This window comes from Phycodurus eques, chromosome 23, assembly GCF_024500275.1.
Source record: "Phycodurus eques isolate BA_2022a chromosome 23, UOR_Pequ_1.1, whole genome shotgun sequence".
In the NCBI taxonomy this organism is placed as follows: Eukaryota; Metazoa; Chordata; class Actinopteri; order Syngnathiformes; family Syngnathidae; genus Phycodurus; species Phycodurus eques.
In genome coordinates, this window is record NC_084547.1 from 6,363,030 (window position 1) to 6,388,544 (window position 25,515).

The window sequence follows — 25,515 nt, forward strand, 5'->3', positions numbered from 1 at the left end:
GCTGCTAAACAAGGCGGAAAGAGCGAGGAAGATGAAGTGAAGGAACACTAAGCACTGTGGCTCTCTGCAGGTTTATTTCTATGATATCGATGACTTTCCCAACTTATATTGAACCATTAAGGTCAAACGCTGGAAAAGCTGGAGCTTTGAGAAGTTTTGTTACGCGGTCAAATCAAACGCTTTTCATATACTGCATGCGACCGTGATATTCTTGTGAACAAAAGCATGCAACATTTTCCGAGCGTCGATATTTTTCCCCCAATCGTAGCAATTTTCCACAAGGCCAGTACTTCTGCATACGCTACGAAAGTGCTTCTCAAGTGTTTCTCACTTCGGCTTCACTCCCTGGACACTGGGTCTACGATCCCGTCCGGATGTGCGCAATCAATACGCACTGGCAACGTTTTGGGAGGAGGACGACGCAATTCACGGTTTCCACACTGGTTTTCCCGCCCCAAGTCGCTCATCCCACGATTTCCCCCCGCCATTTTCTCCGATGTTGTTCTTTCTAAATAATCGTCTTGTGCGAGCTACAGCAAACAAAGCCAATGACTAACAGCCCCCTTTAAGTATAGTTTGAATAATTTACCGCCTTTTTGACAGGCCGGCATTGGGATCCCGCTGCCACTTAACTGCTTCTAGGAATAATTGCCACACATTAAAAAAAAAAAAAAAGATTATTTTGTTTTGAGATACAATAGTAAAACATGCAACAATGTGGACTCAACAATTAGAAAATTAAGAAGCAAATGTGGGGACAGGGTTTGTGGGCTAAGCATGATGCCAATTCCTTCTTAATTACGTCTTTTAACGTAAATCGAGGGTTATGGAGACTCTGGGGGATTCCGGGATTGAACGATTTCTCAGTGCTTGCAAACATCACAAAAATAGACGAACAAGTTTTCTTTGCTTTCAAGTATTGATGATTGTTTTCGTCTTAACTTACGCCCTTACAAACATCCAAATGCTTCATCTACCATGATTGCTTCGAGTGCTACCTCCCTTGTTGGCGCTGGGAAAATGAAGCAGAGTCATCCCAGTGTAGCGGAAAGGAGAAGGTGAGAAGAAAACAGTTTAGTCTGATTAAAACTACGAATGGATTGAAACTTTTTTACGGTGTCACCGAATACGTGTAACTGACAACAGCGAGAGCCAGACGCTCCCGCCTGTTTTGGTAGCACCGCTGTCAGTGTCGGCTGAGGAAGACGCAGTCGAGAGGCTGCGAGGAGTGACGCAAGTCATGCTTTTCATCAGGAGGATAGAATTAACATGGTAATCTATATCAGATGGTAATTAATGTTCTTATCATGTACAGTAAACGTGTTGATAGGGTTCACTTGTTAGATAATCGTCAAGACGGATTTTAAGGACTTTATCTCGCTGAGGAAATAGCTGAATTATCTCAAATTGATACGTTTAGTTGATGTTAAACAGTATTTTGCTTCTGGGTCAGCTTGGTCTAGCATCTGGACTCCATATACTCTTTTGGGTGGAGGTCCACATTAGAAGGTCCATAGCAGAGAGCGTGTAGGCCTTTGCAATATATGAACACCCGTGACTCTGCTGTGGGTCAATATTTTCTTAGAGTAGTATAAGCCAGACATCGGAAATGTGGCCATTTTTTGTCATTCCTCCTGAGGTTCTTGAGGACCTAAATGCCACCAACGCAGAACGAGGACTTCAAAAGGCAGCGTGTGCTGCTACAACCCGACATTTTGATCTGACACACCAGTTTGAACTGACCTTCACATACTGTATACCCGAACAAAGTCTCCTGGATATGATGGACAGCGCTCAATGTGTTGCTGTCCAGCTGTCCACCACTGAAAACGAGCCGTTTTAAGAAAATATCAAGAAATGATGAAAGCAATAAAGATTCATCAAAACGAAAAACAATTGCAGCGAATGCGAATATGTATCTTTCTTCATCTTTCTGGCTCCACAAGTGGCATTATGTCACATGATAGCATTGCGGTCCCCTGAGCCTCGCCATGCAGTCAGATGCTGGCGACATGACAGAAAATGGGGGGCAATATTCATGACTCACGCCTGTTTGTCTGTCTTAGATTTATGGCTTAAAGAAAGCACGCAAAAAAGTACACACATTGGGTTCTGCTGCTTTTGATCTTTGAAAAATGCACGCAGATTGATGCAACGGAAAAACCGCTGCTTCCTCTCTGCAAAGCTAATTTAGGCCAACGCTGTGACTACAACTTCTCGACGGCATAATCAGAGGAGCTGCGTTTGGATTGCAGCGTTCCCACTCTCCCTACAGGATGTGAGACATGACTGGCAAAAATCGTTCATCAAATGCGCATGGGGGGGAAAGGAACTAAAACATAATACAGTCATAAAATGCAGCATATAAAAGAAAACCCTTATCCCTGTTGTGTTAAAGTGAAGTGCTTTAGGGGGGAAAAAGTCTGTCTCGACTTTTATGTTATCGTCGAACATTCCCGTGACGGATGAGGAAGAAAATCTTTGGACAGAACGTTGTTTAGCTCTCTCGTGCAGGTACATGGAGCATGTCCAAACGGACCCGCAGTGAAAGGGTAAGCCAAGGGCAGAGTTAGACACGCGGCAGTCTGTTGATTGGTGGATAGAGATTGGAAGAGGACGACGACTCCCGTGTCGTTGACGGTGTCACGTTCCAGCACTGAGGCTAAGGTTGTATAATTCCGTCTGCGGGACTTAAGCCCAACAAAATCCTTCCCGGGACACTCGAATCACAACAAGGACGCAGGAAATTCCACACAGGGCTTCGGCAGAGAAATCTATTGGAACGACTCCGCGATGGGGAATGAAAGATTAGCGCCCTCGTGGAAAGCCACCATTTATCACCTCGTTGGCCTTCGTGTTCACGCCCGCCTCTGCGTCGCTGTGCTCATTGCTACGGAAAATCCATTACTGCTCTACTCTCGGCAGACTCGGGGCGGAAGATCAAGCACGAAATCTAGGGAGAGCTGTGATTTCATGGATAGGAAAAAGGTTTCGGTGTAACTCTAAAATATGACGACCTTCCACTAATTGTTTTGTGGAAAAACAAACAAACAAACAAACAAATGAGAAATCTATATGTGCAACTTGACATTGATTGTATAATTTCCTGAAAGAAATTGCGCATTATCCGGCAGTATGCATGCTTTTCCCGCTCGCGCTCCTATTGTTCCTTGTTAATGGCTTCTTTTTCAAAGAGAGAACGTGTGTGGTTATTTCTACCACCATTTCAGGTTTCTCGGTAACACAATCAATTTTGGCTTCTGGAAAGAGTCCAAGGCCACGCTCAAGGACAACAATCTGCCGAGTGAATCCTTCGGCGAAAACTCCGATTGGAATCCTGACAAGGAGACTCACGAGTGATGCGTCAAGATTGTTGCTCGCGGAATGTGATCGCGAGGCTATAATTAGCACATTTTAGTGGAGATTTGTCGGACAAAAAACACGGCAATATTAAGCCGTAAAAGACCATTGCTGATCTTCCGTCCTGAAGGAGGTGAATTCATTTCATTCGCAAATGGCAGCAGGCACATGAGGCTTGGATAACCCAACACAAACGCTTCGCCCATATTGTCTTCTGCTTCCCTTCAAGAAAGAGCGAGTAACTACAGAAATGAAAGCAGAAGCGATCGCGGTGAAGCGGAGACTGTAAGTTGTACTTTATCAGCACCCGCGGGATCGAAACTTGACTTGTCAGTTAGGATGTGACTGATAAGACACACCTGAGATATCATTTGACCTCTATTATTATTTGACTCCTCTCCATCGCTTCTTCTACGCCTCTTGTTCTCATTCCAAAATGGAGCCGAGGGCTTTGATGATGTTTGCATTTGTCTTAAGTGGTCCCGAAGCAATTACTGAGCCTTGTTAGTTGTCCTTTAAAGCACATTGTGGCTTAAAAGCCATCGCGTTCTTTAATTAAACTCAGGAAAGCCGGATCGACCACATTTAAGCAGAAACTCATGAAGAGCAAAGTACAAGTTTTCGGCGGCTGAACGAGAACAGCAGTACGACAGCGAAGGGTCCGAGGGCCTCCTTCTGCACCCGTTTTCGGTCGTGCAGACATCTACCTTCAGCGATTCCCTCTCTGGTTCTTGACATGTTGACTTTTAACATCCGATGGCTTCATTTCCATTTTCAATCAATACTTCATTCATTCATTCATTCATTCATTTTCCATACTGCTTATGCTCACGCGGGTCGCGGGGGTGCCGGAGCCTGTCCCAGCTGACTGCGGGCAGGAGGCGGGGTCCACCCTGAACTGGTCGCCAGGCAATCGCAGGGTACATATAAAGGAACCACCATTCGCTCCACCTCTCTTCAGCCTGTTTCGAACCTTTCACTCACCATGTGCTATGATGTAATGTAATATTTGATGGAACGATGCAACTACGTCCCAAATTTGTATTTGCTTTTATTTTGCTTTGTTTCTCTTGGCTGTCGGCTGCCAGGTCGGCATCGTAAATGGTAATCCGCTCCCGATTGCCTTAGCTGAATCAACAAAAAGAGAAAAGTAAAAATTGCAAGACATCTAAAGCACAAATCGGCATTCTGTTGCACAAACCACTGAACAAAAAAAAGTCAGGGAAAAAAACAACAACCAGCTGCGAGCCGGCGTTGATAAATCAGTCGCAGCGTCAATAACTGCAAACACCTGTCGGAATGAATCGAACGGCGGCGGAAAATTGGGCTTAAGTGTTTCGCCGACGTGGCGTATTTATCACAAAGAGCAAGTCATCTCGGTGAGCCACGCCGGTACCGAGCCGTTCAATTTCTTCCTTTCTTCTCAGTCTTATCTTTTTGAACCATTCAAATTTGGGAAGGTTGTTAACAACGCGTCAAAGTTAGAAGACATTTATTTTTGCTTTTCAGGGACTTTACGTCTTCGCATATCACTTATCATTTTGGACAACTGGAACCCGCAACAGAACGCGTCGCATCCCACTCGTTTTGCAGGGAGGCTCCGTGATTTATTTTGGCAGCCCCGCTTCTCTGCTCTTGAACAACCACAAGCTCGACGTGCAACCAACTGGGTTTATTAAATCATAAATCAGAGCTGCCGTATTTGACTGCAGTATGTCAAACACCAACACGGTTTAAGGTAGAATATGAGAGTGCAAATAAGTGTTTCATAAGAGACAAAGCTCCAAAATATTCCCAGTGGAACATCGCAGAGCACACCCAAAAATGTCGCCACATTGAGTGCCCTACCTTGGTTTCCAGAGAAGGACGAAGCCCAGGCACAATTTGTCATGAGTCAGCTGATGCCAAGGAGAAAAGGTCAATCATTTGGCTGGCCAGGAAAAGAAGAAAGGGCTGGCTCTAACGAGAACAAGGCGATGGATTAACGCAGCCCCATGTGGGGTCAAGTGGATGAAATATGGTTTTGAGGGATCCAAGCTGGCACAAAGGAGGCCAAAAGACTCCAAAGAGGCGACAATTCCACAAGGAAGGAAAACGTGTGCTCTGATGCAAGCCTGAAAAGCCGTGACTGTGCTCTCACATCTTGTGCAATTCATACTCAGCATTGACGACAACATTAGGTAAACCTGCGCAATCTAATCTAATTCGTCATCTATTGTCGGCTGGTGAGCAAATTTTTAGAGACACCTGAAATGCATCGTCATTATTTTATCAATAGCTGTTGTATATGAGCAGTTTATCTTGGTACAGGTATAATGTTTCATCCCGTATTGAAGCTGCGCAGGTGTACCTAATGACGTGGCCACTTCATTGCATTGAAAGCAGAAGACGTAGAACACACAAAATGGACTGAAATCAGCAGCCATTGGGATCCACCATTTGCTTTTTTTATGACTGACTTCTACAGCGGTGCTCTGAGATACGAGTGACCTGACTTGCGAGTTTTCAAGAAAGGAGCCGTCATTTGGCCTCGACTTGACAGCAAACATTGGTGGCAGTAAACTCAAAACAATTGACTTCACCAAAAGCAGCGGATTGGCAGATCGTGAACAATTCTTCGAGATGTTTGTCACTCCCGCTTGAAGTTGACTGTCTAACGAAACATAAAACAAAGAGAAGTCCCGTTGTGTATTTAAAACTTAGTCTCAAGCTTAAGGTGAACACATCACGGGAAACGCCAGAGATAGGCTAACTAATAGCATCTATGTAGCGATGTTATAATGCTTTAAGATACAAATATTAAAACTCAAACCGTGTAGCAACATATGTAGACAGACAACATCGCAATACAGTGGACCACCACATACCCGTGGTTCGGCAACCGCAGAATCAACTATTCGCGGATTTGTTGTCAATTTCCCCTCCCCTTTTTCTAATTAAAAAAATATTGCTTTCCATTTTTTCATTTTATGAGGGGAACCAACCTCAAAAGTGCTGACTGATGATTTATCCCCATTTAATCAGGTTTTTTTTGTGTTTAAGGAAAAAATTCAAACATGTTTTTTCCCCCAAAACGTTTTTATAGAGTTACATTTTATAGAGTACTATTTTCCTTATTAAAAAAATATTTAAAAAAAATAATAATAATTTTTTTTCGGGGAGGTCGGTACAGATTAATGGCATTCCCATTCATTTCAAAGGGGCAAGATGATTGGCGACACGTGTTCTGAGTTACAAGCATGGTCATGGAAGGAATTCAACTCTTATCTCAAGGCACCACTGTATTACATGACTAACTACAGGCTGTGGATCCAATAGAAGTAATGCTCTCTTTAATTTTTGAGTTTGTTTTATCCTGCAATCAGAAAATGTTCTTTTGGTGAGGCACCTGTATGCACTTCAATGAGTGCAATTTATAGCAGCAAAGGAGAAAATATAGTAAAGTGACAAAACCTACCTGGGTTGCCGTTACAAATCGATTAAACCTGCTCTTTAAATCATTCACACAATAAATCACACAACAGAATGCAAAACTGTGAAAAAAGTTCAAAACTCAGAATGCAAAAAAATGCGACTCACGGTCATTGCAAAATGAGCCTCCATAGGACGTCATGGTGCAGTCACAGGTGAAGCCCTCCCACTGCTGGAGACAAACCCCTTGATGGTAGCAGGAGTCCTCCGTACAGGTGGTACTTGGTCCTAAAGACAGATGCGTTTCAGGTTCAAATCAATCTTTTCTGACACAAGACAGAGAAGAGCGCCGTAGTTGCTCAGAGAGTTAAACTCTCTCAAACGCTCCTCACATGGATAGCTGAACATATTTACATTCTCATTTCAGCACCATTTCTCTGTGGACTCACCCAGGGAACCGTTTTGCTCGCTCACGTCTTTTATGCATCACAAATCTGTAGCCCAAAATTATTTAAAAAAAGCAGCCACGTTCCTGCTAGCTGGTGTTGTTGTGAAACTCTCAGCATTTGACACACATGCACACACGCTTCGGTGCTAAAAAAAAATATATATATATATATATATATATATATATATATATATATATATATATATCCATTTAAAAAAATAAATCAATACACGATGCACGTCATGTGTTTATGCTAGATACTTAGTACTTAAAGGCTATTTGTTTATTCTTTCCAAACAGTGTGTTGCTGTAAGAGTAGCTTAATTACCCAGCACGGGAATAAAAGGTTTTCTCTGGGAGTCAATTCAACATTTTGTCATATTCAATAGTGGGGTCGACTTTCGATCAGCTGCCTGAAAAGTCGTGGTCAGTCCACATTCTTAAGCCGAGCATGGCGCGGCCTTAATGTTTATTAAAAGAAGCCAGAATAAACAACATACGTACCAGTATTATGAAACCCTGTTGATTTTGAACAACAACCAACAAAAGTAGGCGTTGCCGTGCCATTGGCCTTAAATTCTGAACCACACTTGAGGAAAGACTCGCTGCCCAAGAACATTTTAAGTGGAATCGTAAACATTTTCAACAAATTAAAATGCACCATGTTTTGTTCTACCTTTGGCAAGCAAGGAAACTCCAAGAGGTCAACGGTGTTTGCAGAGGCGCAAACAGTGCGAAAGTAAGAGAGCTACAACACGAGTAAATTGTCGACAAGGCCTTCTGACTGTTATCTTCGAGTCCACGGAGATGGACTGCACAAATCTAGAATCTCGCCAAACGCCGCTCGGGGCCGAGCCGGTTGAAGTCGAGCGGCTCCGCTCTCTGGCGACCATGTGCTAATATTGACATTAAATCGCTGGCGGCAGTTAGCGTGATAGCTTAAGATGGCGTTTTTAACTGTGTTTGAAATCAGGTAAATGTGGTGTCTACATGTCGGCAGGTAATGCATCTGGCTGGCAAAAGTACCAACAGGTTCTGCTGGAAAAAAAGTTGGATCAGTGCCTCATTGTGTCAGCCAGTGTGGCCCTCGGGGAAATCAAGCCTGTGCTCTTTGACGCTCTGTTCGCCGCTGAGATGCGGTGGAGGAGTAAAGGCGAGGAAGGGGGGAAGAGCGGGGGGCGCGCTCTTGGCAAAATCCACTGATGTCTCCAGGATTTAACTGGCCTGATTCTGCGGACGCGTGCGGCTGGAGACTGCGGCGGAGAAAGTATGTTCAAAAGCAGAGGTAAACACGCAGGAAATGCAAGATTAATGAGGCAAGCGGGCGAGGAGGGCGGGGGAATCGCTGAGATTAGCTACACTGAGAGATTCTTCGCTCATGCAGGTTTTATGGCGCAATAGAGAGGATTTACAGATGACAGGGGCTTAGACTGCAAAGGCCGCCCGGGGGTTGTGAGAGCATGGGCGTGGCCACTGGTGTATATCAGTAAATAACATCCACACAAGTGCACTGTGAGGCCAGACTTGGGGAATATGGCTTGGGCAGAGGGGGGGGGGGGGAAACCCATTTACTTGGATTTAATAAGGATGGAACAGGGCTGGGGTGGTGATTTCAAACCAACCAAATTGCGCACACCGCCTCGTATTTATGGAAAGGCGCCCCACTTACCATCGCAGCCTCGGTCCACCTGGCCCACCCTGTGGAGGGCATCTGCAATCATGTCAGGGAGTCTCCCGTTCAGGTCCACAGAGGCCAGGCAGCCCTGGTAGCCGTCCCGGGACGCAATCAGCTTGGGCAGATTACTGTACATGTTCTTTATCACGCCACCGATGTACAGCTCTCCTACAAAATACAGTACAGTGGTGCCTTGAGATACTGCATAATATTATACTCTTATAAGCTCTACATACCTGTATAAAAACACACAGTAATGACCTAATTAAATAGAGGCGGGAAGAAAAGGGTTTTGTCACACTTTCTTAGTCAATTCTGGTGTGCGTACGTTGGCCAGCTGGGGGCACTATAAAAGCCAACCTTTCCTGCCGGGATGCACCAGCCAATCATATTGCGGCAGGGCGTTCGTAAGTTGGGTCACTTGTATCTCAAGGCACAACTGTCCATGACATGAACATATGCATAATCAGACAGTACTATATTCTATAAATGTGTCCAAGGAAGAAGTATGTACAGTATAACATAAGGACATTTTTATTTGGGTTTGATCAGTTTTTTTCCTAATTGTTTTGAGACTTTTGTCATTTATTGTTGGACAATGAGGTGTTGCTCCAAATTAGCAATGCTGGGCTTTGGCTGAGGTCTGCGTTCGACACACACTCTGTTGTCACCGCAAGACACAAGAATTCTCCCGGGGGACGAAATGCACGTGACGAAACGCTTGTTGTTGCAGAGGCGCTGAGAACACGATCCCTCGGCTTTCCACTCGACGCGAGCTGATTGTACCACATACAGCTACATCATTGGAAGTGACGTGATGCTTTGAAAGATTTATATCGTGCACCTCTGGGAGGGGAAACAAATGCACACTGCCGCATTTCATGGGCAGAATTTGTCGGCTGTCGCCAAGATAATTTTTTGGTCGAACTGATGCGGAAATATACATTTGGTCACTGTTTTACTAGCTAGTGGGCTGTAAACGTGACCTTGAGTGAAGTGCCAAACTTTCAACACGCAGCCTCTAAGAACCAATGAGCCAAAAGGTCAATTATACGTGGACTTTGTGTAATGGAATAAGTCAATGATGTTTGCAAACTTCTCTCCAGAATTAATGAGGACTTGACACTTCATGTTTCCCCGCCTGGGCCTTACAATCAATATAATGAATTCATTAGTCTGACAGAGTGATGCAGTGAACTCGCAGCTGGGAGAACCATTTAGCAAATATGAAATTATCTGTATGGAGATAATCTCCAAAGCGCAAACGGCGCGCTTTGTTTGAGACTCTACCGGTTGACTGCACCCCTGAAGAAAGAGGGATTGCGTGGCAAAGTGCGCAGTGCAAAAATGACATTGGCAAGCTGTTTTGCTCTTTTGATGAATTGTGCAAAGCATTCCTTTGAGCGATACTTATTCCACTGGATTTTTTTCCCCCCACTATGGAATCGCCATTCATTTACGTGTAAGACCCTCTTAGCTTTCGGCAATAAAATATAATCCAGACACGAAATCTCGATAATAAATGAACTAAGCCTGAATCTGTATCCATAGCATACGTTTGAGGTAACACACATGCTTTGGGTCCCCGGTTGTTTTAGGCGGAAGCTTATTTGAATACTTTGAAATTTCACCTGACCTGACCAACTTTTTTGTTCCACAATAAGTTTCCACAAGAGGTACTGAGTATTACAGTGATGACTAACCACTTTCCCGGGTGTCCTGGTCTGACTCTGCTGTCCGAGCTGTGATGAATGCTTGTGCTGCAGAACAGGACAGCGCGAACCAAAAGGCATGAGCAATTATAGCCGCGCAGACATCGCCAGAGACCGAACACCTCCGCGTCTCCATGGTTACCATAACGACCTAACGACCTCTCATGGGCCAGTGGAGGGAGTCGGGGATGCTAAGACGCTGAGCTCAAACAGGCCGCTGGCAGCAAAACGTGCAGGGCCCTGCTGACATAACATTTACTGAGGCCAATCGAGAGTTTTGGGAGGTAGCTTTCTGCACATCTTGTTTATTGCAACTTCAAATAGGAGACATTTACTGTCATTGAGTTTGCCATTGGAATACAATTACCTCTATTGCTTGAACTCAAACATTTTCACTCAAAAAGCTCAGATGTAAGAGACTTAAGTTGATTGGGGCGCCCGAAAGATGACCTTTCTAGGACACCCTCGGCCAAAGTTGTGATCATTTGCAAAGGTTGAATCGAGGCTTGTTTTTGTTTACTGCAGACGTTTCGGCTTGAAGCAAAAAAGGCTGCTCCGGTCTTAAATTTGTCTGTGCGGAGTGCCCCTATTTATGCCTCGGTGGTGGTCAACAATAGGGTGTTGCTGTTTTTGCCCGGCGTGGCTGGTGAAGGACAGCCCTGCACGCTCATCGGCAAAACGGCTCGTTTGGCCACGCTTCCGTGAGAATGAGCCCATCTTTGGGGGGAGGAATGTCAGGACATTTTTCGAGGCAGACCTCTTTGTCTGGTTAGAGACGGCTTTTCTAGTTTGACTCTTTCAATCCAGCGGTCGTCCTGATCTAGAATGAGGACATCGTTGTCCTGGAACGGAAGAAATGTCCCCAGCTTCTCGAAATGCAAATACACTGCTGACTCTGGACCCGAAGAAGTTGCTCACCGATGTTGTGCCATGCGCCTGTGTGTGCAATGGCTGCTTGGGCTTTCCAATTTTGTGGTAATTGCCTCAAAGAAAAGATGACTTGAAGAAGCCTTTTGGATTACAAAAACGAAATGTCACACAAGAATAATCCTCGATTCAACCTTTGCGGAGTAAAATGATGTTGTTATACATACTCGGATATAAAGAGTAGACGATAAACATAAGTTGCGCATGCACAAATGCTCAATTCGAATCTTTCTCGCTGCTTCTCTTTGCCATTTCACAAACTTCCGACTAATTGTCGTCACCTGATCATCGTTTTTGCCAAAGTTACTTGAGGATCGATCATATAGCTGCTCCCTGGCTCCCTCTTTGTAAAGCAACATTATGAATCTGAACAATTTCACAAATGTCTACTTATCTCCTCTGTAAGTTGCGCCAAATACTGCTGTATACAAAGAAACCAAGCATTCAGTTCCAAAGGTGCACCGATCGACAAATGCGTGACGCCACAACCGTGACGCTCCTGTATTTGCATTAGGTACTGTTTTTGAATTCTGGCGGTTTGCACGACTAATTGGAATCAAGTCTTTATCATGCTGCACTTTACCGCCCACAAAATGAGCCGAATCGAGAGCGCAAAGGAGATTGGCTCCTAATAGGTATTGATCAGTTTGGTGTTTGCTTTTATTGAAAAGGAAGCAGTTTAGTCTTTCACGCCTTTGCACAGCAGGTTACTGCTAAATAATGATGCACCTCTGACATCAAATGGGTTGGCATCTCCTGATCGATTACAAAGAGAGCGAGAGGAAATTGGCACCATGAAAGGATGCAATGTAAATTACTGGATAAAAACATCAACGAAGGCAGAAGCCTTTTGCGTCGGAACAGTCGAGAGGGTTGAACTGTGTGGTGAGGGCAAAGGAAAACAAGTTGTATAAGCTTTCCACTAGACCGTGTAGCCATGATGCTTATTTTGGCATGCGTCAATCAAGGGGATGGAATATTTATTCGGCAGTGTGTTTTTCGAAGCATCGATTTAGATGCGCCATTAATTAATAAATCAGATTGGAGACAAGTCTACATGTTTGTGCAGCCAAGACTGAATTTATTTCACCATGAACACAAACACTACTACTGTTTTTAAAAAAATAAAATAAAATTTAAAAAAAATAAACGGATTATTATTTTGTTTCCGCCCATTCATCGTCTACGGAGCAGAGTCAAAACCCCTGCGGGCTGTTGTATTAAAACTGCGCAGGCTGCGCCTCAGTTCTGCAGAGGGGAGTGTATATGAAAAACATACAGCATATCAGCATAAATAAAAATGTAAGTATTTTTTCAAAACTTTTGTCTGGGTCCTTTACGGGCTCCAATATGTTTTAGCGTCATGACACACTTTCATTTCCCCTCTATATGAGATGTCACTCTGTGTTCAGTCACAGTTGCTTTGTCCTTCTTATTGCCTTTTCCTCTCCGCTTGACCATATTTGTCTGTCATAGTTCACCCTGTCTTCATACTTGCCACTTTCCTGTAAGTGATACTTTTCCTACCAGTTTTATGACCACCATCGCAGCTCATTAGCTCCAAAGCTCCCGCAACAAATAGAAAGAGATTTCTATTTGTCACAGTAGAACGGAAAGTGACTGCATTGTCACATTTGCCTGATGATGTAAATGACTGAAATTCCTATGATAACGACAATGGCCATTCAAAGCATATTAATAACGAATTGATGAGAATGGCCGCTGATCGAAATCATCATAGCAATCAAAGTGGTGGCGGGAACTTCAATGGACGTTCACATTTCGTGCGTGGTCTCCTCCCCCACGCGTGAAGTCTCCGATTACACCGGGCTGGAGTTGAGACGTTCATCCTATCTGACGTGAGCCACTAATCCAGTTACGCGACGTGTGATTTGTTTGGCTATTATCATGCAATGCAGACACAGTCTGCTTTGACAGGGCTTCATTACAAAGCCTTCACCTCCTTCGTCATTTACGATTCACAAGGTGCAAATAGAAGCGGTGTTCAAAAGGAAATTATACACAGGTGGTATTGCATATCTGGTGCAGCCGTTGCGCACACGTAATGCTTGTTTACTCAGGCTTGAATGAGATGCAACCCATTTTTTTTTAATGAATAACTGCACTTGTATGTTCAACATGCCTCATCTTAATTCACCGTACGAAACAATGCAGCTAGCTTAGGGCTTAGCATCTTCTTTTCACAACCCTTTTTTTTTTTTTTTGCTGACAAATAGATAGAAGCTTCTTTTTTAATTTATTTTGGAAGCACAAAGAATCTGAAACCAGGGAGACGCGCGCGCACACACACGCGTTCTACGGGCAAGATAAAGCTGGGAGTATTGTTTCTTTTCTTTGATACACAGGTAGAAGCATGCCAGGGAGATTGTGGGAATTGCTATATCTGTGTTTTATTCCCAGACCGCAGAACGCATAGCATCGCTGTGTGCATGCAGTACCTTTTCTAGTGACGTACAAAGCGGGTAAATTGCAAGAATGTGCGCTGATACATTTGTCAAGAGGATTCCTCGAGCTGTGTTTCTACTCTAGAATACACATTGTCTCACATTCCAATGGAGGCTATCATCGGGCAGGAGGCGGGGTACACCCTGAACCGGTTGCCAGCCAATCGCAGGGCACACAAAAAACAAACAACCGTTCGCACTCACATTCACGCCTACGGGCAATTTAGTGTCTTCAATCAAACTACTGTGCATGTTTTTGGGATGTGGGAGGAAAGCGGAGTGCCCGGAGAAAAGCCACGCAGGCACGGGGAGAACATGCAAACTCCACTCAGGCGGGGCCGGGATTTGAACCCCGGTCCCCGGAACCGTGAGGCAGACGTGCTAACCAGTCGTCCGCTGTGCCGGCTCGGCTCATGTAATCTTTGTATGAATCGAGAAGGCGGGATAGATATTTGAAATGGTTCCAAGTGAGCTGCTATTAAGAGGCCAGATGGCGGCCAGCTGGCGGAAGCGAGGTTGTTACCTTTGAGGTCCAGGTTACGGGCTCCATTGGAGTGCTGAGTCACGGTGCGAGAGTCGATCTTGAGGGTATGTACGTTGTTGGCGTCCCGGGACACCACCACATTGTGCCACTGGTTGTCGTTGAGCGGCTTGTCTGAGTTGCCCTTCATTAGCGACGGGCCGTTGCCAAGGTCAAAGACGTAGTGGACGAACCTGGGCAGGGATGCGGTAACAATGACAAAGAAGATGATGGCGAGTGTGAAGTGTTCCAAATAGAATTCAGCTGCTGTCCTCTGTGCCCCATCACGCCACACCAATTTGCCTGGACGTGCGTTAAGATGGATGACACTTCACTCTCAATGTCGACTGGCTCCGTATTTCCTATGTCCCCGTTTGTTTGTATTTGATTTAAACTGTGTATCATCCTGCTCACTGGGTTGCAGATGGTAACTCGGCCTTAACATTTCTTTCAGTCTCCTTCTCTCGGGTTTGATAAATACACCTGGAAACGTTTCTGCCTAAACCTCCTTTTGAGTCCAACTCGCAGTGGCTTTTTGCACACCCGTTTTCGGTTTTTGGCAGAGGCTATTTTGGATGTTGCATTCACAACGACCGCAGCACTAAATCCTCGGCTCTTTGTCTTCATAACACTGCTAAATAGGAAACACGAAGAAGCAAAAGCCTCTTTTCAAGTATCTTTGCAAAGAGCTTTTAGGGGAAAATAGGTTTCTACTGAATTTGTCCTTGAATATTCGCTCACCCTTTGACCAGTTCCACAACAATGAAGTCGCTCCCATCGCCAGAGTTGAAGAGCATCAGGCCGTCGGGCGTGGTGGTTTTAAACTGGAAAAAGAGGTGCATGGAGGCGTACGCTTGCAGCGTGGCCAGCGCCAGGTAGCTGCCTTTGGTTCGGAACGTCACCGGGTCGGCGATAATGTGGCGCATCCCGAAGCGGGCGTTGAGCTCGCAGTAGGAGATGTCGCCGTTCTTGCACTGGTCCAGGTAGGTCACGCCGTTGAAGGACAGGCCCTGGAGGTGGCCGATGAAGTTGGACGGCACCACCGAGATGAACCGGCGCTCGGTCATGATGCCCGTCTCGATGTTGTGGAACTCCAGGCGTGTGTGGGCACCAGTCATCTGGCCTGTAATGGTGGTGATGGTCGTGATGGTGATGATATGAAGAAGAGGGACTGATAAACAACATTTATTGAAATAAATTGTCCAAATAATGATGTTGCGCTACTCTGCTTCAGGCAATGGAAGGTGTCCAGGGAAATACTGAGCTTCACGTTATGCGGCCGTAATGATACAAGTTCCATCAGGGTGCAAATTCAATATATTGCAATATTGAGTTTCATTTGCAGGGCAGGCGACGAGACCAACATAACAAAATGCAGAGATGTGATTATTGGTTTGGATTTACTTGGATTTAGTTGTGCTGTGGCTCCACAGCATGGCAATTAAAGGTTCCTGGACTTGTTCTCTCTTTGCCTCATAAAGCAGGTAGACCTCGACAGGGTCACCCGTTGCTCTCGGACACAGCGCGCCCACTCAATTCCTTCATCGAGCTCACGCTCTGCTCCCGTCCTTTGCCCAGGGCCACAATATGTGACTCCGCCAAATTCTTGGACCTTTCATCCTTCCACTTGCCGTTTTATTAGCGAGACTGATTTCAACATAAATGCATTTTCTCTCCACCGCCAGCCACTGTTGTTACCCAACAACTAACCTTCCACTGTGACGTTATCTACAGAGAGCTGCAGGCTCTTGCCTCTTCGCACCACCTTCACCGTGTGCCACTCGTTATCGTTCAGCTTCTGGCCCGCAAACAGCGTCTCGGGTCCTTTGCCTGTGGAAGAGCGAGGAAGTGAAATCACGGCATTGCAGCGGTTCTGTGTGCGTGTACATGTGTGTGAATGCGAGCGCTCCATCAACACCTACATTTTTTTTTTTTGCACAGTCGGTGACACAGGAGAGAGAGAGAGGTTCACGGCGGTTTTTCCAACATACATACATACTGGAACAAAGTACGACAGTACACAAAGTGCTGGAACTGGCACCTTTTGAACAGCCAACCACAAAGAAAGAACCAATTGAAGGCGCCGGGTGCGACTGAACAGGCAGCGGCCCTTCACTGAATCATTTCCGACACTTCCATCGGACTTGCGGGCACAAATGATTCAATGGAAGAAACTTTGAGCATTGTGTGGTCCACTGAACATCCCAAATCACACACACGCGGGGCCATGAGGGATTGGAGCCGGGCAAAAAGCAAGAATGATCACGCCGACAATGGCACACAACAAGAGGGCCCCGGACGCTTCCTGGCATGACGGCAGCTGAACCAGCACGACGGTGGCGTCGGGGGCGGGGGGTGCGCAGCGGGACATTTGTCAGGGTCACTCAAGCATATGCAAGACAGCGTGTCGAGAGCGGAGGAGTCACGAGTAACTGCAAAAGGTCGACTTTTGCTCGGGGAGATGTTTTGATGCTGCTGTGCTCACAAGACAGTTTGGAACACAGGAGGTCAAACAAGAGCAACCGGCCATAACCCCGGTCGACAGGCTGGAAATAAGTCACATCCACAAATTCCTTCTCAGCCAGACAGATGCTATAATCAAAGCAACTAAATGCACGACAGCAGTAAAATGTCAGCAGCAGGAGATAAAGCTCAGGCGGACAGCCGCGTCCTCCCCTGCTGTGTCCTCACCTGGGAAGGTTTCAAATGCGATGGAAGGGCTGGATCACCGGTGGCAGGTTAGCTCACGCAATTAAACTCGCTTCGCAACAAGCGGCAGTTTGGCACATAAAATTTGGATCAAATTCTTCCCCCCCCAAAAAAAGAGGCTCCAAACTGTTTATTGCCGCTCTCAAACTAAACATCAAACAAAGAGAATTACAAGTTGGATATTTCAAACAAATGCATACAATGGGAGACGACAAAGTCACACGGGCTAACAAGTTGCATCAACGTGGCGGTGCTGCAACACATGTAGACGGACAAAATCGCAATACTCACAGGCGTACATTCTTCATCCTATGTGAAGAGCGACTAATATCACTGCTGAACTGAGAAGCCGAGTCTACAGTGCAGCGCTGTATAGCCGTATGTCTGTCTTGTACTGCCCCCAGGTGGCCAAAGAGCGCACACCAGAATGAATAATTGACGCTCATTCCAATTGGCACTACAAAATGTTTTGGTTTTGCTGACATTTGCCTTAAAAAAAAACACGGGTGCGGGATCAGGCAAAAAAAAAATGTCAAGATCACAAATAAGCGGCGTTTCCGTGAATAACGGGGGATAGGTTCTCCCTCCTCCCCCACAAAAACAAAAACCAAATCTGCGACTAGATGACACCGTAAGTGCCGAACTGTGAATATGCGGGGGTCCGCCGTACTCACTCAGCCTTGTTTGTGGACTGTTGAGCTCCCCCTCATGGCAGTGTTGACTTCCTACTGCAAACGTGCACATGCTCATTCATTATCGCCCCCTTGTGGTGTCAAGGAGTTCAGCCACGAGACCTGGGAAGAGGGCTCCCCAGTGCCAAGTCCATTTATAGCAGATGGGCCGGTTCTGCATGGTATCACGCTGAGCGACCTGGCAGCATATTAGTCAGGAGGCTCCGAGCGGGCCTGAGCACGCCGGGCACATGCGCACTACTGTACTACAATTTGGGAATATTCAAATCGGACGGGCAGACGGTGAGCGCATGCACGCGCGCACACGCAGCTCCGTCTGTATTGGGAGGTTAATAGCCGTTCAGTCCTGACAACCTTCACACCCGATTACGCCGCCGAAGCCCAAACGTCCTGCCGCCCGTTTTGTGCGCCAATCGCGTTCATCCCTTAAGAAGTGCGAACAGGAGACTACAAGAGCGGCAGGGAACATATTGTAAGACTAACGGGCACAGCTGACCTTTTCGGACCGACGCTATTAATTTGGCAATATTGCTCAATTCGTCACATGTGATACAGCGTCACTTTGAAGTACAGAGGCACTTTGATACACAAGTTTCTTTCCAACTCAGAAACTCGGATCTCAAATCATCTTTTCCAATTGAAATACATGGAAATGCCATTAATCCGTTCCAACAAAAAAATAAGAAAAATAACAATGTGCAATAGTGTACTTTAGAAAAGCACACAGTAAGGAAATAATGAAATGGAATGTTAGACAATTCAAACTTTTTTGCCACATTTTTTGTTTCAATTATAGGGCTATTACGCTGCTCCTTGGCCACCTGGGGGCAGTATAATACAGACATGAATATATGTGGAGACTGTGGTCGCAACTCTGTAACCGAGCAGTACTATTCGTCATTCTTCGCAAAGGATAAAGAAAATAAGTCAGTGAGTATTGTTATATTGTCTGTCTATACAGTATGTGTTGCTCCACCGTTTGTCTTCAAATATTGGTTGCTTAAAGGGTTAGAACACTGTGACACCGATGCTATTTATTAGCCTGTCTATGGTGTTTTGCATTGTTTGTTAACAAGCTAAATTTACTTTTCGAAGGTAAAGACATCATGTGCAATTCTTTGTTTTATGTGTGGTTCCATCGTAAACATCAAGTGCAAGTGGGAATAAAGAACCTTGAAGCTTCTTTTTAAAAAAGAAAAAAAAAAAGTTTGCTCTCTGCCAAACCGACGCCCGCTGTGAAGTGACGAGTTCACTGCCGACCCGCAGTCCATCCGGCCGTCCGTTGTCCGAATCGCTTCTCTGCGCTATAAATCCGCCTAACGTCCGCTCGTATCTGGAAAAACTTCATTCTACTTTTTTTCAAGACAATGCTCGATATTTCGCAGAAAATGAACTTGTGCCTATGGATAGTGAACGAACGCACGCACGCACGCACGCACGCAGAAGAATCGTCTTCTTCCGGGCAAACACCCGGTCGACTCAATTTGCACGTCGGCATGAAAACGATTTTTGCATTAAAGGCCAGCGACTCTGTTAACGGACGACCAGAATTGAATGTATCCTGTTAGAAAAGTAAGGCAGCTACAATCTGTACACGTTTATGCTTGAGTCAGGCTGGATGTGACAAATGGATGCAAGCAAGAATGCAGCCAGCGTCGCTGTCCAAATGGCTTTTGCACGCACACGCATGCCCTTTTTTGACAGACTTTTTATTGCTGTGCACGTACAGCTTTGAGAGTGTTGAGAGAACAGGCAAGTGAGCCATGAGGACTTGTCACACGTTTCTTTTTCCCCCGCTCCCTACTTCTGCCACTAAAAGGAAAGGCCTGCAATGGTTACATAATGCTGCACAAGTCAACGCTCTGTTGTCTTAACAAAAGAAAGGATTTACTCTCCGTAGCTAGAAGGCCTCCTTTTTGATGATAATACAATTTGGCTCTTATCTTAAGATATCACATTTTCCATCTCGGCCCCACATTGCTGCAGGTCTCATGAAGAGCGCTGTACTCGTATGCGTGTGTGTGTGTGTGTGTGAACAAAAGCCATTAAAAAAAAAATCTCTGTCAGTCAAAACGGAATTAAAAAAAACAACAACAACAAATGTTCATCATTTTAACGTGATTGTCATTTTAGAAAAACGAGAGCATGCTGTGTGTGGTCAGGATGGAATCGGAGACGGTTGAATTTGCTGGCAAACATCTTGATTTAGCATCCTTCGGAGAAATAACTTTCTGCAGATCTCTCCTGCGTGCTAATGGCAGCCGCCGGAAGACATTCTCGGGACAGGGAAGATGGCGCTCTAATTCGACTTCTCGCGCTTCTTTAGTCCGAGTTGATTTGGGATTTCAGCCGCGTCCTGCGCCGTCTCGTCCCGCGAGATGAGACGGGGCTCGGGAGCTTCCGGCTGCCGCCCGGTCCGTCGTTAGGCTCGTTGTCGCGAAAACAACCGGTCTGCGATGCCGTGTAACTTAGTAGCAGGAAAGGTTGACTCTGTGTCACCAATTAAATGGAGCCGGGCAGTCACATGACTACACCCAAAGCCCCCACACGCAAGCCAAGTTTTCAAAGTGACTAATTTACGAGAAGCATGAAAGAAACAACGGCGTGCGACAGAAAGAACACCCCCCGGCCTCACTCAATCTACGATTACGTTACAGACGACGAAGAACTGGTGGGAGATCAAATGAGCATTAAATAAAAAATGGCTGGCCTCCATCGGAGCGTTAAATTGCAAATCAAAACCCAATTGGAGCGTCTCCAAAATACATTACACACAAGTCTAAGTCTGACGCTAACGCGTTTACTCCGTGCAACTTTTGCATTTATAAACTATCCGGCAACAACTTCCAATAGATGGGATTTGTGGCCAAAGTGTTAAAAACTGAGATCCAGGAAAGTCGATCTCAGGATCTCAGTTAAATCCAATGAATCCGTTTCAGACACATAAAAGTAGAGAGAGAGAGACATTTTATAGAGAATAACTAAAGCTGTACAAACAAAAACCATGTGAAATATAAATCAAAATGAAGTGGCTAAAGACATAAACATCACTTTTACCTTTATTGAAGACTCTTCTCTTAATGGCATTTCCATTCTGTCGTGTTTCTCACCTTCTTTATCAAATGGCTGGCACTTCCGGTCGTATTGTTTGAAAAGAGTTCAACAGACAGCCGAGGCCTTTTCCGCAATGCAAGCTTCGATGAACAACTCAAGGCAACGACAAGCCTCCCAGTCGACTTGGCAACATCGGTGCAACATCCTTTTTAAAAATCAGCCCTTCAAAATAAGATCCTGGCTTCTTTAGCAGTCACACTCAAACTATTTGGTGCTTGTTTATTCAGTGTGGCTGTGAGGTGAGCCACCACGAGGCCCAAGAAAGTGTGGCGGAACTGTGCGATTCTATTTTAAGGTCTGACCTTTGACAGGAGGTGTTAGGCAGCTCTTGGCCGAGTGTCGCAGAGCAGAGCGGCGGGCGGGGCTGAGAGTTGTGGCTAAAAGCTCGCAACCTTGTACACACAACTTACAAAAGGGTTTGGATGAAGGCACAGCGATTCTGGGAAATGAAGGGCGGACTGATAGTTTTGTTTTTTGGACGAAAACCAAGCGGGTGTGCGAAGAACAAGACCAAATTTAGATGGAAAAAAAAAAAAAAAAGGTCAAAAACGCAACCTACGGTATCTGAAAAAAACAAAATCGTCCAGCCGCTTGTACTAGGCGACAACATGCACATTTGGAGACATCCTACCAAAGTAGAATGTCATTCTTGATTCATAAGCCCTCTATCCAGGTCACTATTGAGTGTGCCACGCGCCAAATGCCAGCCTGGTCCTTGCGCCGCCTACTGCCGAGAGGCCACGTTCCAAACGGATGCTGTCACGCCCTGACCTGACTCCCGACTGACATCATGTCCGGAGCCGCCCGTCGCGCACACATTTCTCCTCCAGCGACTGACCATGAAAGGTGCTCGGTCAAGCTGGGAAACCGCTAATATCCGACACGTTCCCTCCGATAGCTGCATCGAATGCTCAAACACCATTTCCAGCGCGTGGACAAATGTGTCCATGGATTTTCCCAAATGTTTTGATACAGGTTCATGAAGAGATTGTCCCGATACTTTTGTCCAGGTGGTTTGTTTTGAAGCCTCGTCACCCGCAGAGCTGCAGTGCAAGCTGTTCTCTTTCTTTGTCTGACATCTACTGGTGAATTGTAGTGCCGCATCCTCCGAGGAGTGCACTTCATGGCCCTAAATACACACGAGGCTCAATTGATCCTCACTGAGGAAAAGCTCAAAGGAGAAATGCAATCACTATGTATGTGGAAAGACAAACAAGGGTCAGGTTCATTTTCGTCTTCCCGCTCTTGTCACCGAGCCGGCCTCCGCCACCACTTACCTGCGAGGCCTCGTGCAATCGCGACACGAATAAAACACTTTGCAATTATTCTGTCTGAGCGAAAACAAACAGCAACAGCAGTTTGTGTGTGTGTGAGCGCAGATGGGGGGGGGGGGGGGGGGGGGGGGGGGGGGTGGAACATCTTGCATGGTCGTGTCAAGTTGCCCTTTTCTGATACAATGAGGACGTTAAAGGATGAAGAATTGAATTCATTTGAATGATTAATAGTTACAACTATGCTTTCATATCTCGAATAGAAACAAGACTGTGAGAAGAACGCATGCTGCTGTTAAAGAGAAAGAGAAGAAAGTCTGCAGGATATTTGGAGGGAAACGTAAATCATGAGAAGTGTCACTGATAATGAGATCGAGGGGCAGCAGAAAAGGGCCACCGCACTCAATTTGAAAAAGATGATACATTTGAGTCATAAAAATTGAAAGAACAACTTACTGAGGCTACAGTCTATCCTGATACAATCTGGCGGGAAGAGAGAGCGAAATGGTGAGATCAAATCAAAGGAGAGAGAGAGAGAGAGAGAGAGAGAGAGAGACAGAGACAGAGAGACATTTTACATCCTTCAAGGTACATTCTGCAGACAAGCAAGTATTGCTCTGGGGCCACCATCCGGGGACAGGCTCTGAGTCACGAGCACCCTTTCACTTTATCATCCACTCTGTCCTCGTTCCCGGCCACCAAAGCTCTGCAGGGGGCAATATTGCACCACGGGGGCCGACTTTGTTGCTCGTCTATCCTGCTTTCTCGTGATGTCTTATAGTAAAGTAGACTCAAGTAAAATGACAGAATGTTCTCCTTCATTTTCTAGGAAAGGAGGAGCCTGAAGGCAAGCGTGTTATGAGTACCACGAGTGGTACGCAGGCTCCCTCTAGCGGTCCGAGAAAGAAGCACTGCCCGACTGCGGTTCTGTTGTAAATTGAACGCATTGGAATTTACATTTGGACTGGTTTAAGTACACTTTTCTTGAAATTTCCTAGGTTCGGTGCTACGTTTAATGCTACAGCGGCTCACAATAATCTTAAACATACTACTACGCTACTGTATTTCAACTTCAGTCATTATGTTTGTACTTTGAGATGGCACTTGGTGTGAAATGTTCCAGAACCAATGCACTGAGGTCTTCATGCAAGCACTGCGTTGCTATTCTGTTTTACAAGCCACAGTGACATGAAATTAAACATTACATATCGCTGTCATCATTTTCAATATTTCGATCGTCAGTTCCGTAAATCGCAGCACTTGCCTACTGCGGCACTTTTGGAGCACCGGAGACCCAAAACAAACAGTGACGGAAAGGGTGTTCTGCACATCCCAGCCACCTCATTCCTGCAGCACGCATATCGCAAAAACGCTTTATTTAAAGATCATTTTAAATTGAGCTAAAACCAGGAGGGTCGTTTCCCTTGTTACAATGCATAACATGTCCACATTGCGCGTGCACGTGAGAGTAGCTGAGTTGTGGTCTCGAGCTGTCAACCGTCACAGAATAGTGGACGCAAACGGCCGGGGACCAGCGTCGCGGTGTCGAGGGTGTGGACCCAATTAAGGTCAATTCAACACGCAAAGAGGCGACGATTAGATTGCACGGCAACACGTGCCGGAGTTTGTTCAATGATCCTCACGACACGAGGTGTCGATTTGTTAGCAATACTTGAAACGTTTTCGAGCTGCGAGCCGGTCTCCCTGACCGTTTGATCCGAGGCCGCAGAAACACATGCCGTTGAAGGGATGAAAAGTTCCGTGGACGTGGTGGTGGTGGTGGGTGGGGGTGGGGGGGGTATGGGCAGCAGGGAGCAAAATATCAAAGGTAGGAGAGAGATGATAATGCCCTCGCATGGTGTATCTCCTTTAGGTGGTGGTCTGCTCGAAAAGTTCCAACATTTTACAAAAGAAATTGTGAAACTGTTGGAACTTTTGGTTGTGTTCTCATTTAGTTTTGCTCCTTAGGATGTTCGAAATGTTGTTTGGTTTTCGTGCTGAAGTACGTTTTTTGTTGTTGTTGGGTTTGTGAGAAAAAAAGGTGAAGCTTCACCCTACACTTTTTCAGTTAGCTTCGTCCGTTGTAGTTTTTATCTTTCTTGTCTTTTCTTAGTCAATTTTAATGTAATGAGATGTGATTTAAATGACTGATCGAAAATGAATCAAATAAACACTCACTATTCCATCCGTCCATTTTCTTTACCGCTTATCATTACTAAAAATAACTAAATAAATAAAACCTCCTTGTGGGATAACGCTTTGGAGCATCCTAATTATCATCCAAAATGTGAGCATCAAAGACCTTGAGCCTGGATGGATTTATCTTCTTTACCTCTTCCTGAAGCATGTCCGATATTATCAGCAGTTCCCAAAAAAGGGGAATACCTTGAGAGAAAAAGCAGGAGCCAAACCACTTACGGACAACATTTGGAGGACGATAGAGGAGCTTTGATGTGACAAAAAAAAAAAGAGAAAAGAAGAAGGAGATGGTGAAAGTGGCCTGACTAGCTTTCCATCTGCAGATGGCAGGTCAGGAAACAGCTTGCATCAGCGAGATAACAAGCTCCTTCCTGCTTTTGTCGACATCTAGCGGTCACAATCGGGAGTACTTCTTCCCCTCTTGAGCAACAAACCAAAAAACAAATGTGAAGACGAGAAGGTCAGAGATGGACGGATGGCGAGAAAAAGGGTTGACGAGGAATGACGGCGGCCTACCGAGGTTGACGGTGAGCTTGACCCGGCCCCCGTCCAGCTCCAGCCGCAGCGTGTCGGCCGACTCCTTGGAGGTGCTGGCCACGAGCAGGCCGTAGGCGCGCTGGGACATGAAGCGCAGCGCCACGTCCTCGGCCTCCGTGTGCATGGTGACGGGCGTGATGATCTTCAGGTACATGCTGCCGTCGTAGCTCAGCACCGTCGCCTCTGCGTGGAGAACAAGCCCCGATCGGTCTCTCGGTGCGGCGCTTCCCAACCGAGGCGCGTAGTATTTGACGCGAGACAAACGGAAGGAAGACGTGCTAACCGCTAGGCCGCAAGCCCTTGATGCAAAGCGGGACTACAAAATAAATAGAGCTGAGAAAGGCAGAAGGTTTGTCTGTCCCTGCAGTAGCACATGTAACCACTGGAGGACAGAAAAACCTCACGAAAACAATGAGCGTCCCTTTCAAAATCAAGACATCGGATTTGAAAAGAAAGCTCACTCACACCGCCACTG

At 45.8% G+C, this 25,515-nt stretch overlaps 1 protein-coding gene across 16 annotated transcripts in view; it reads right to left on the reverse strand.

The window, feature by feature from the left end:
* Nucleotides 1–25,515, reverse strand: part of LOC133397963 (neurexin-2-like) — a 249,840-nt gene that overhangs the window by 96,341 nt on the left and 127,984 nt on the right. For 12 of the 16 annotated variants that reach the window (XR_009767706.1, XR_009767707.1, XR_009767708.1 and 9 more), the window contains 7 exons: nucleotides 25,020–25,223; nucleotides 22,761–22,787; nucleotides 16,229–16,348; nucleotides 15,260–15,641; nucleotides 14,522–14,712; nucleotides 8,889–9,062; nucleotides 6,940–7,059 (listed from right to left, as the gene is read on the reverse strand). Coding sequence is in view for 13 of the 16 variants with exons in the window: in XM_061669454.1 (XP_061525438.1) it covers nucleotides 6,940–7,059; nucleotides 8,889–9,062; nucleotides 14,522–14,712; nucleotides 15,260–15,641; nucleotides 16,229–16,348; nucleotides 22,761–22,787; nucleotides 25,020–25,223 (1,218 nt within the window). In the remaining 3 variants the exon portion in view is untranslated. Of the gene's footprint in view, nucleotides 1–6,939; nucleotides 7,060–8,888; nucleotides 9,063–14,521; nucleotides 14,713–15,259; nucleotides 15,642–16,228; nucleotides 16,349–20,976; nucleotides 21,534–22,760; nucleotides 22,788–25,019; nucleotides 25,224–25,515 lie in introns of those variants that run through there. The other 4 variants (XM_061669452.1, XM_061669460.1, XM_061669459.1 and 1 more) reach the window with 4 other exon arrangements.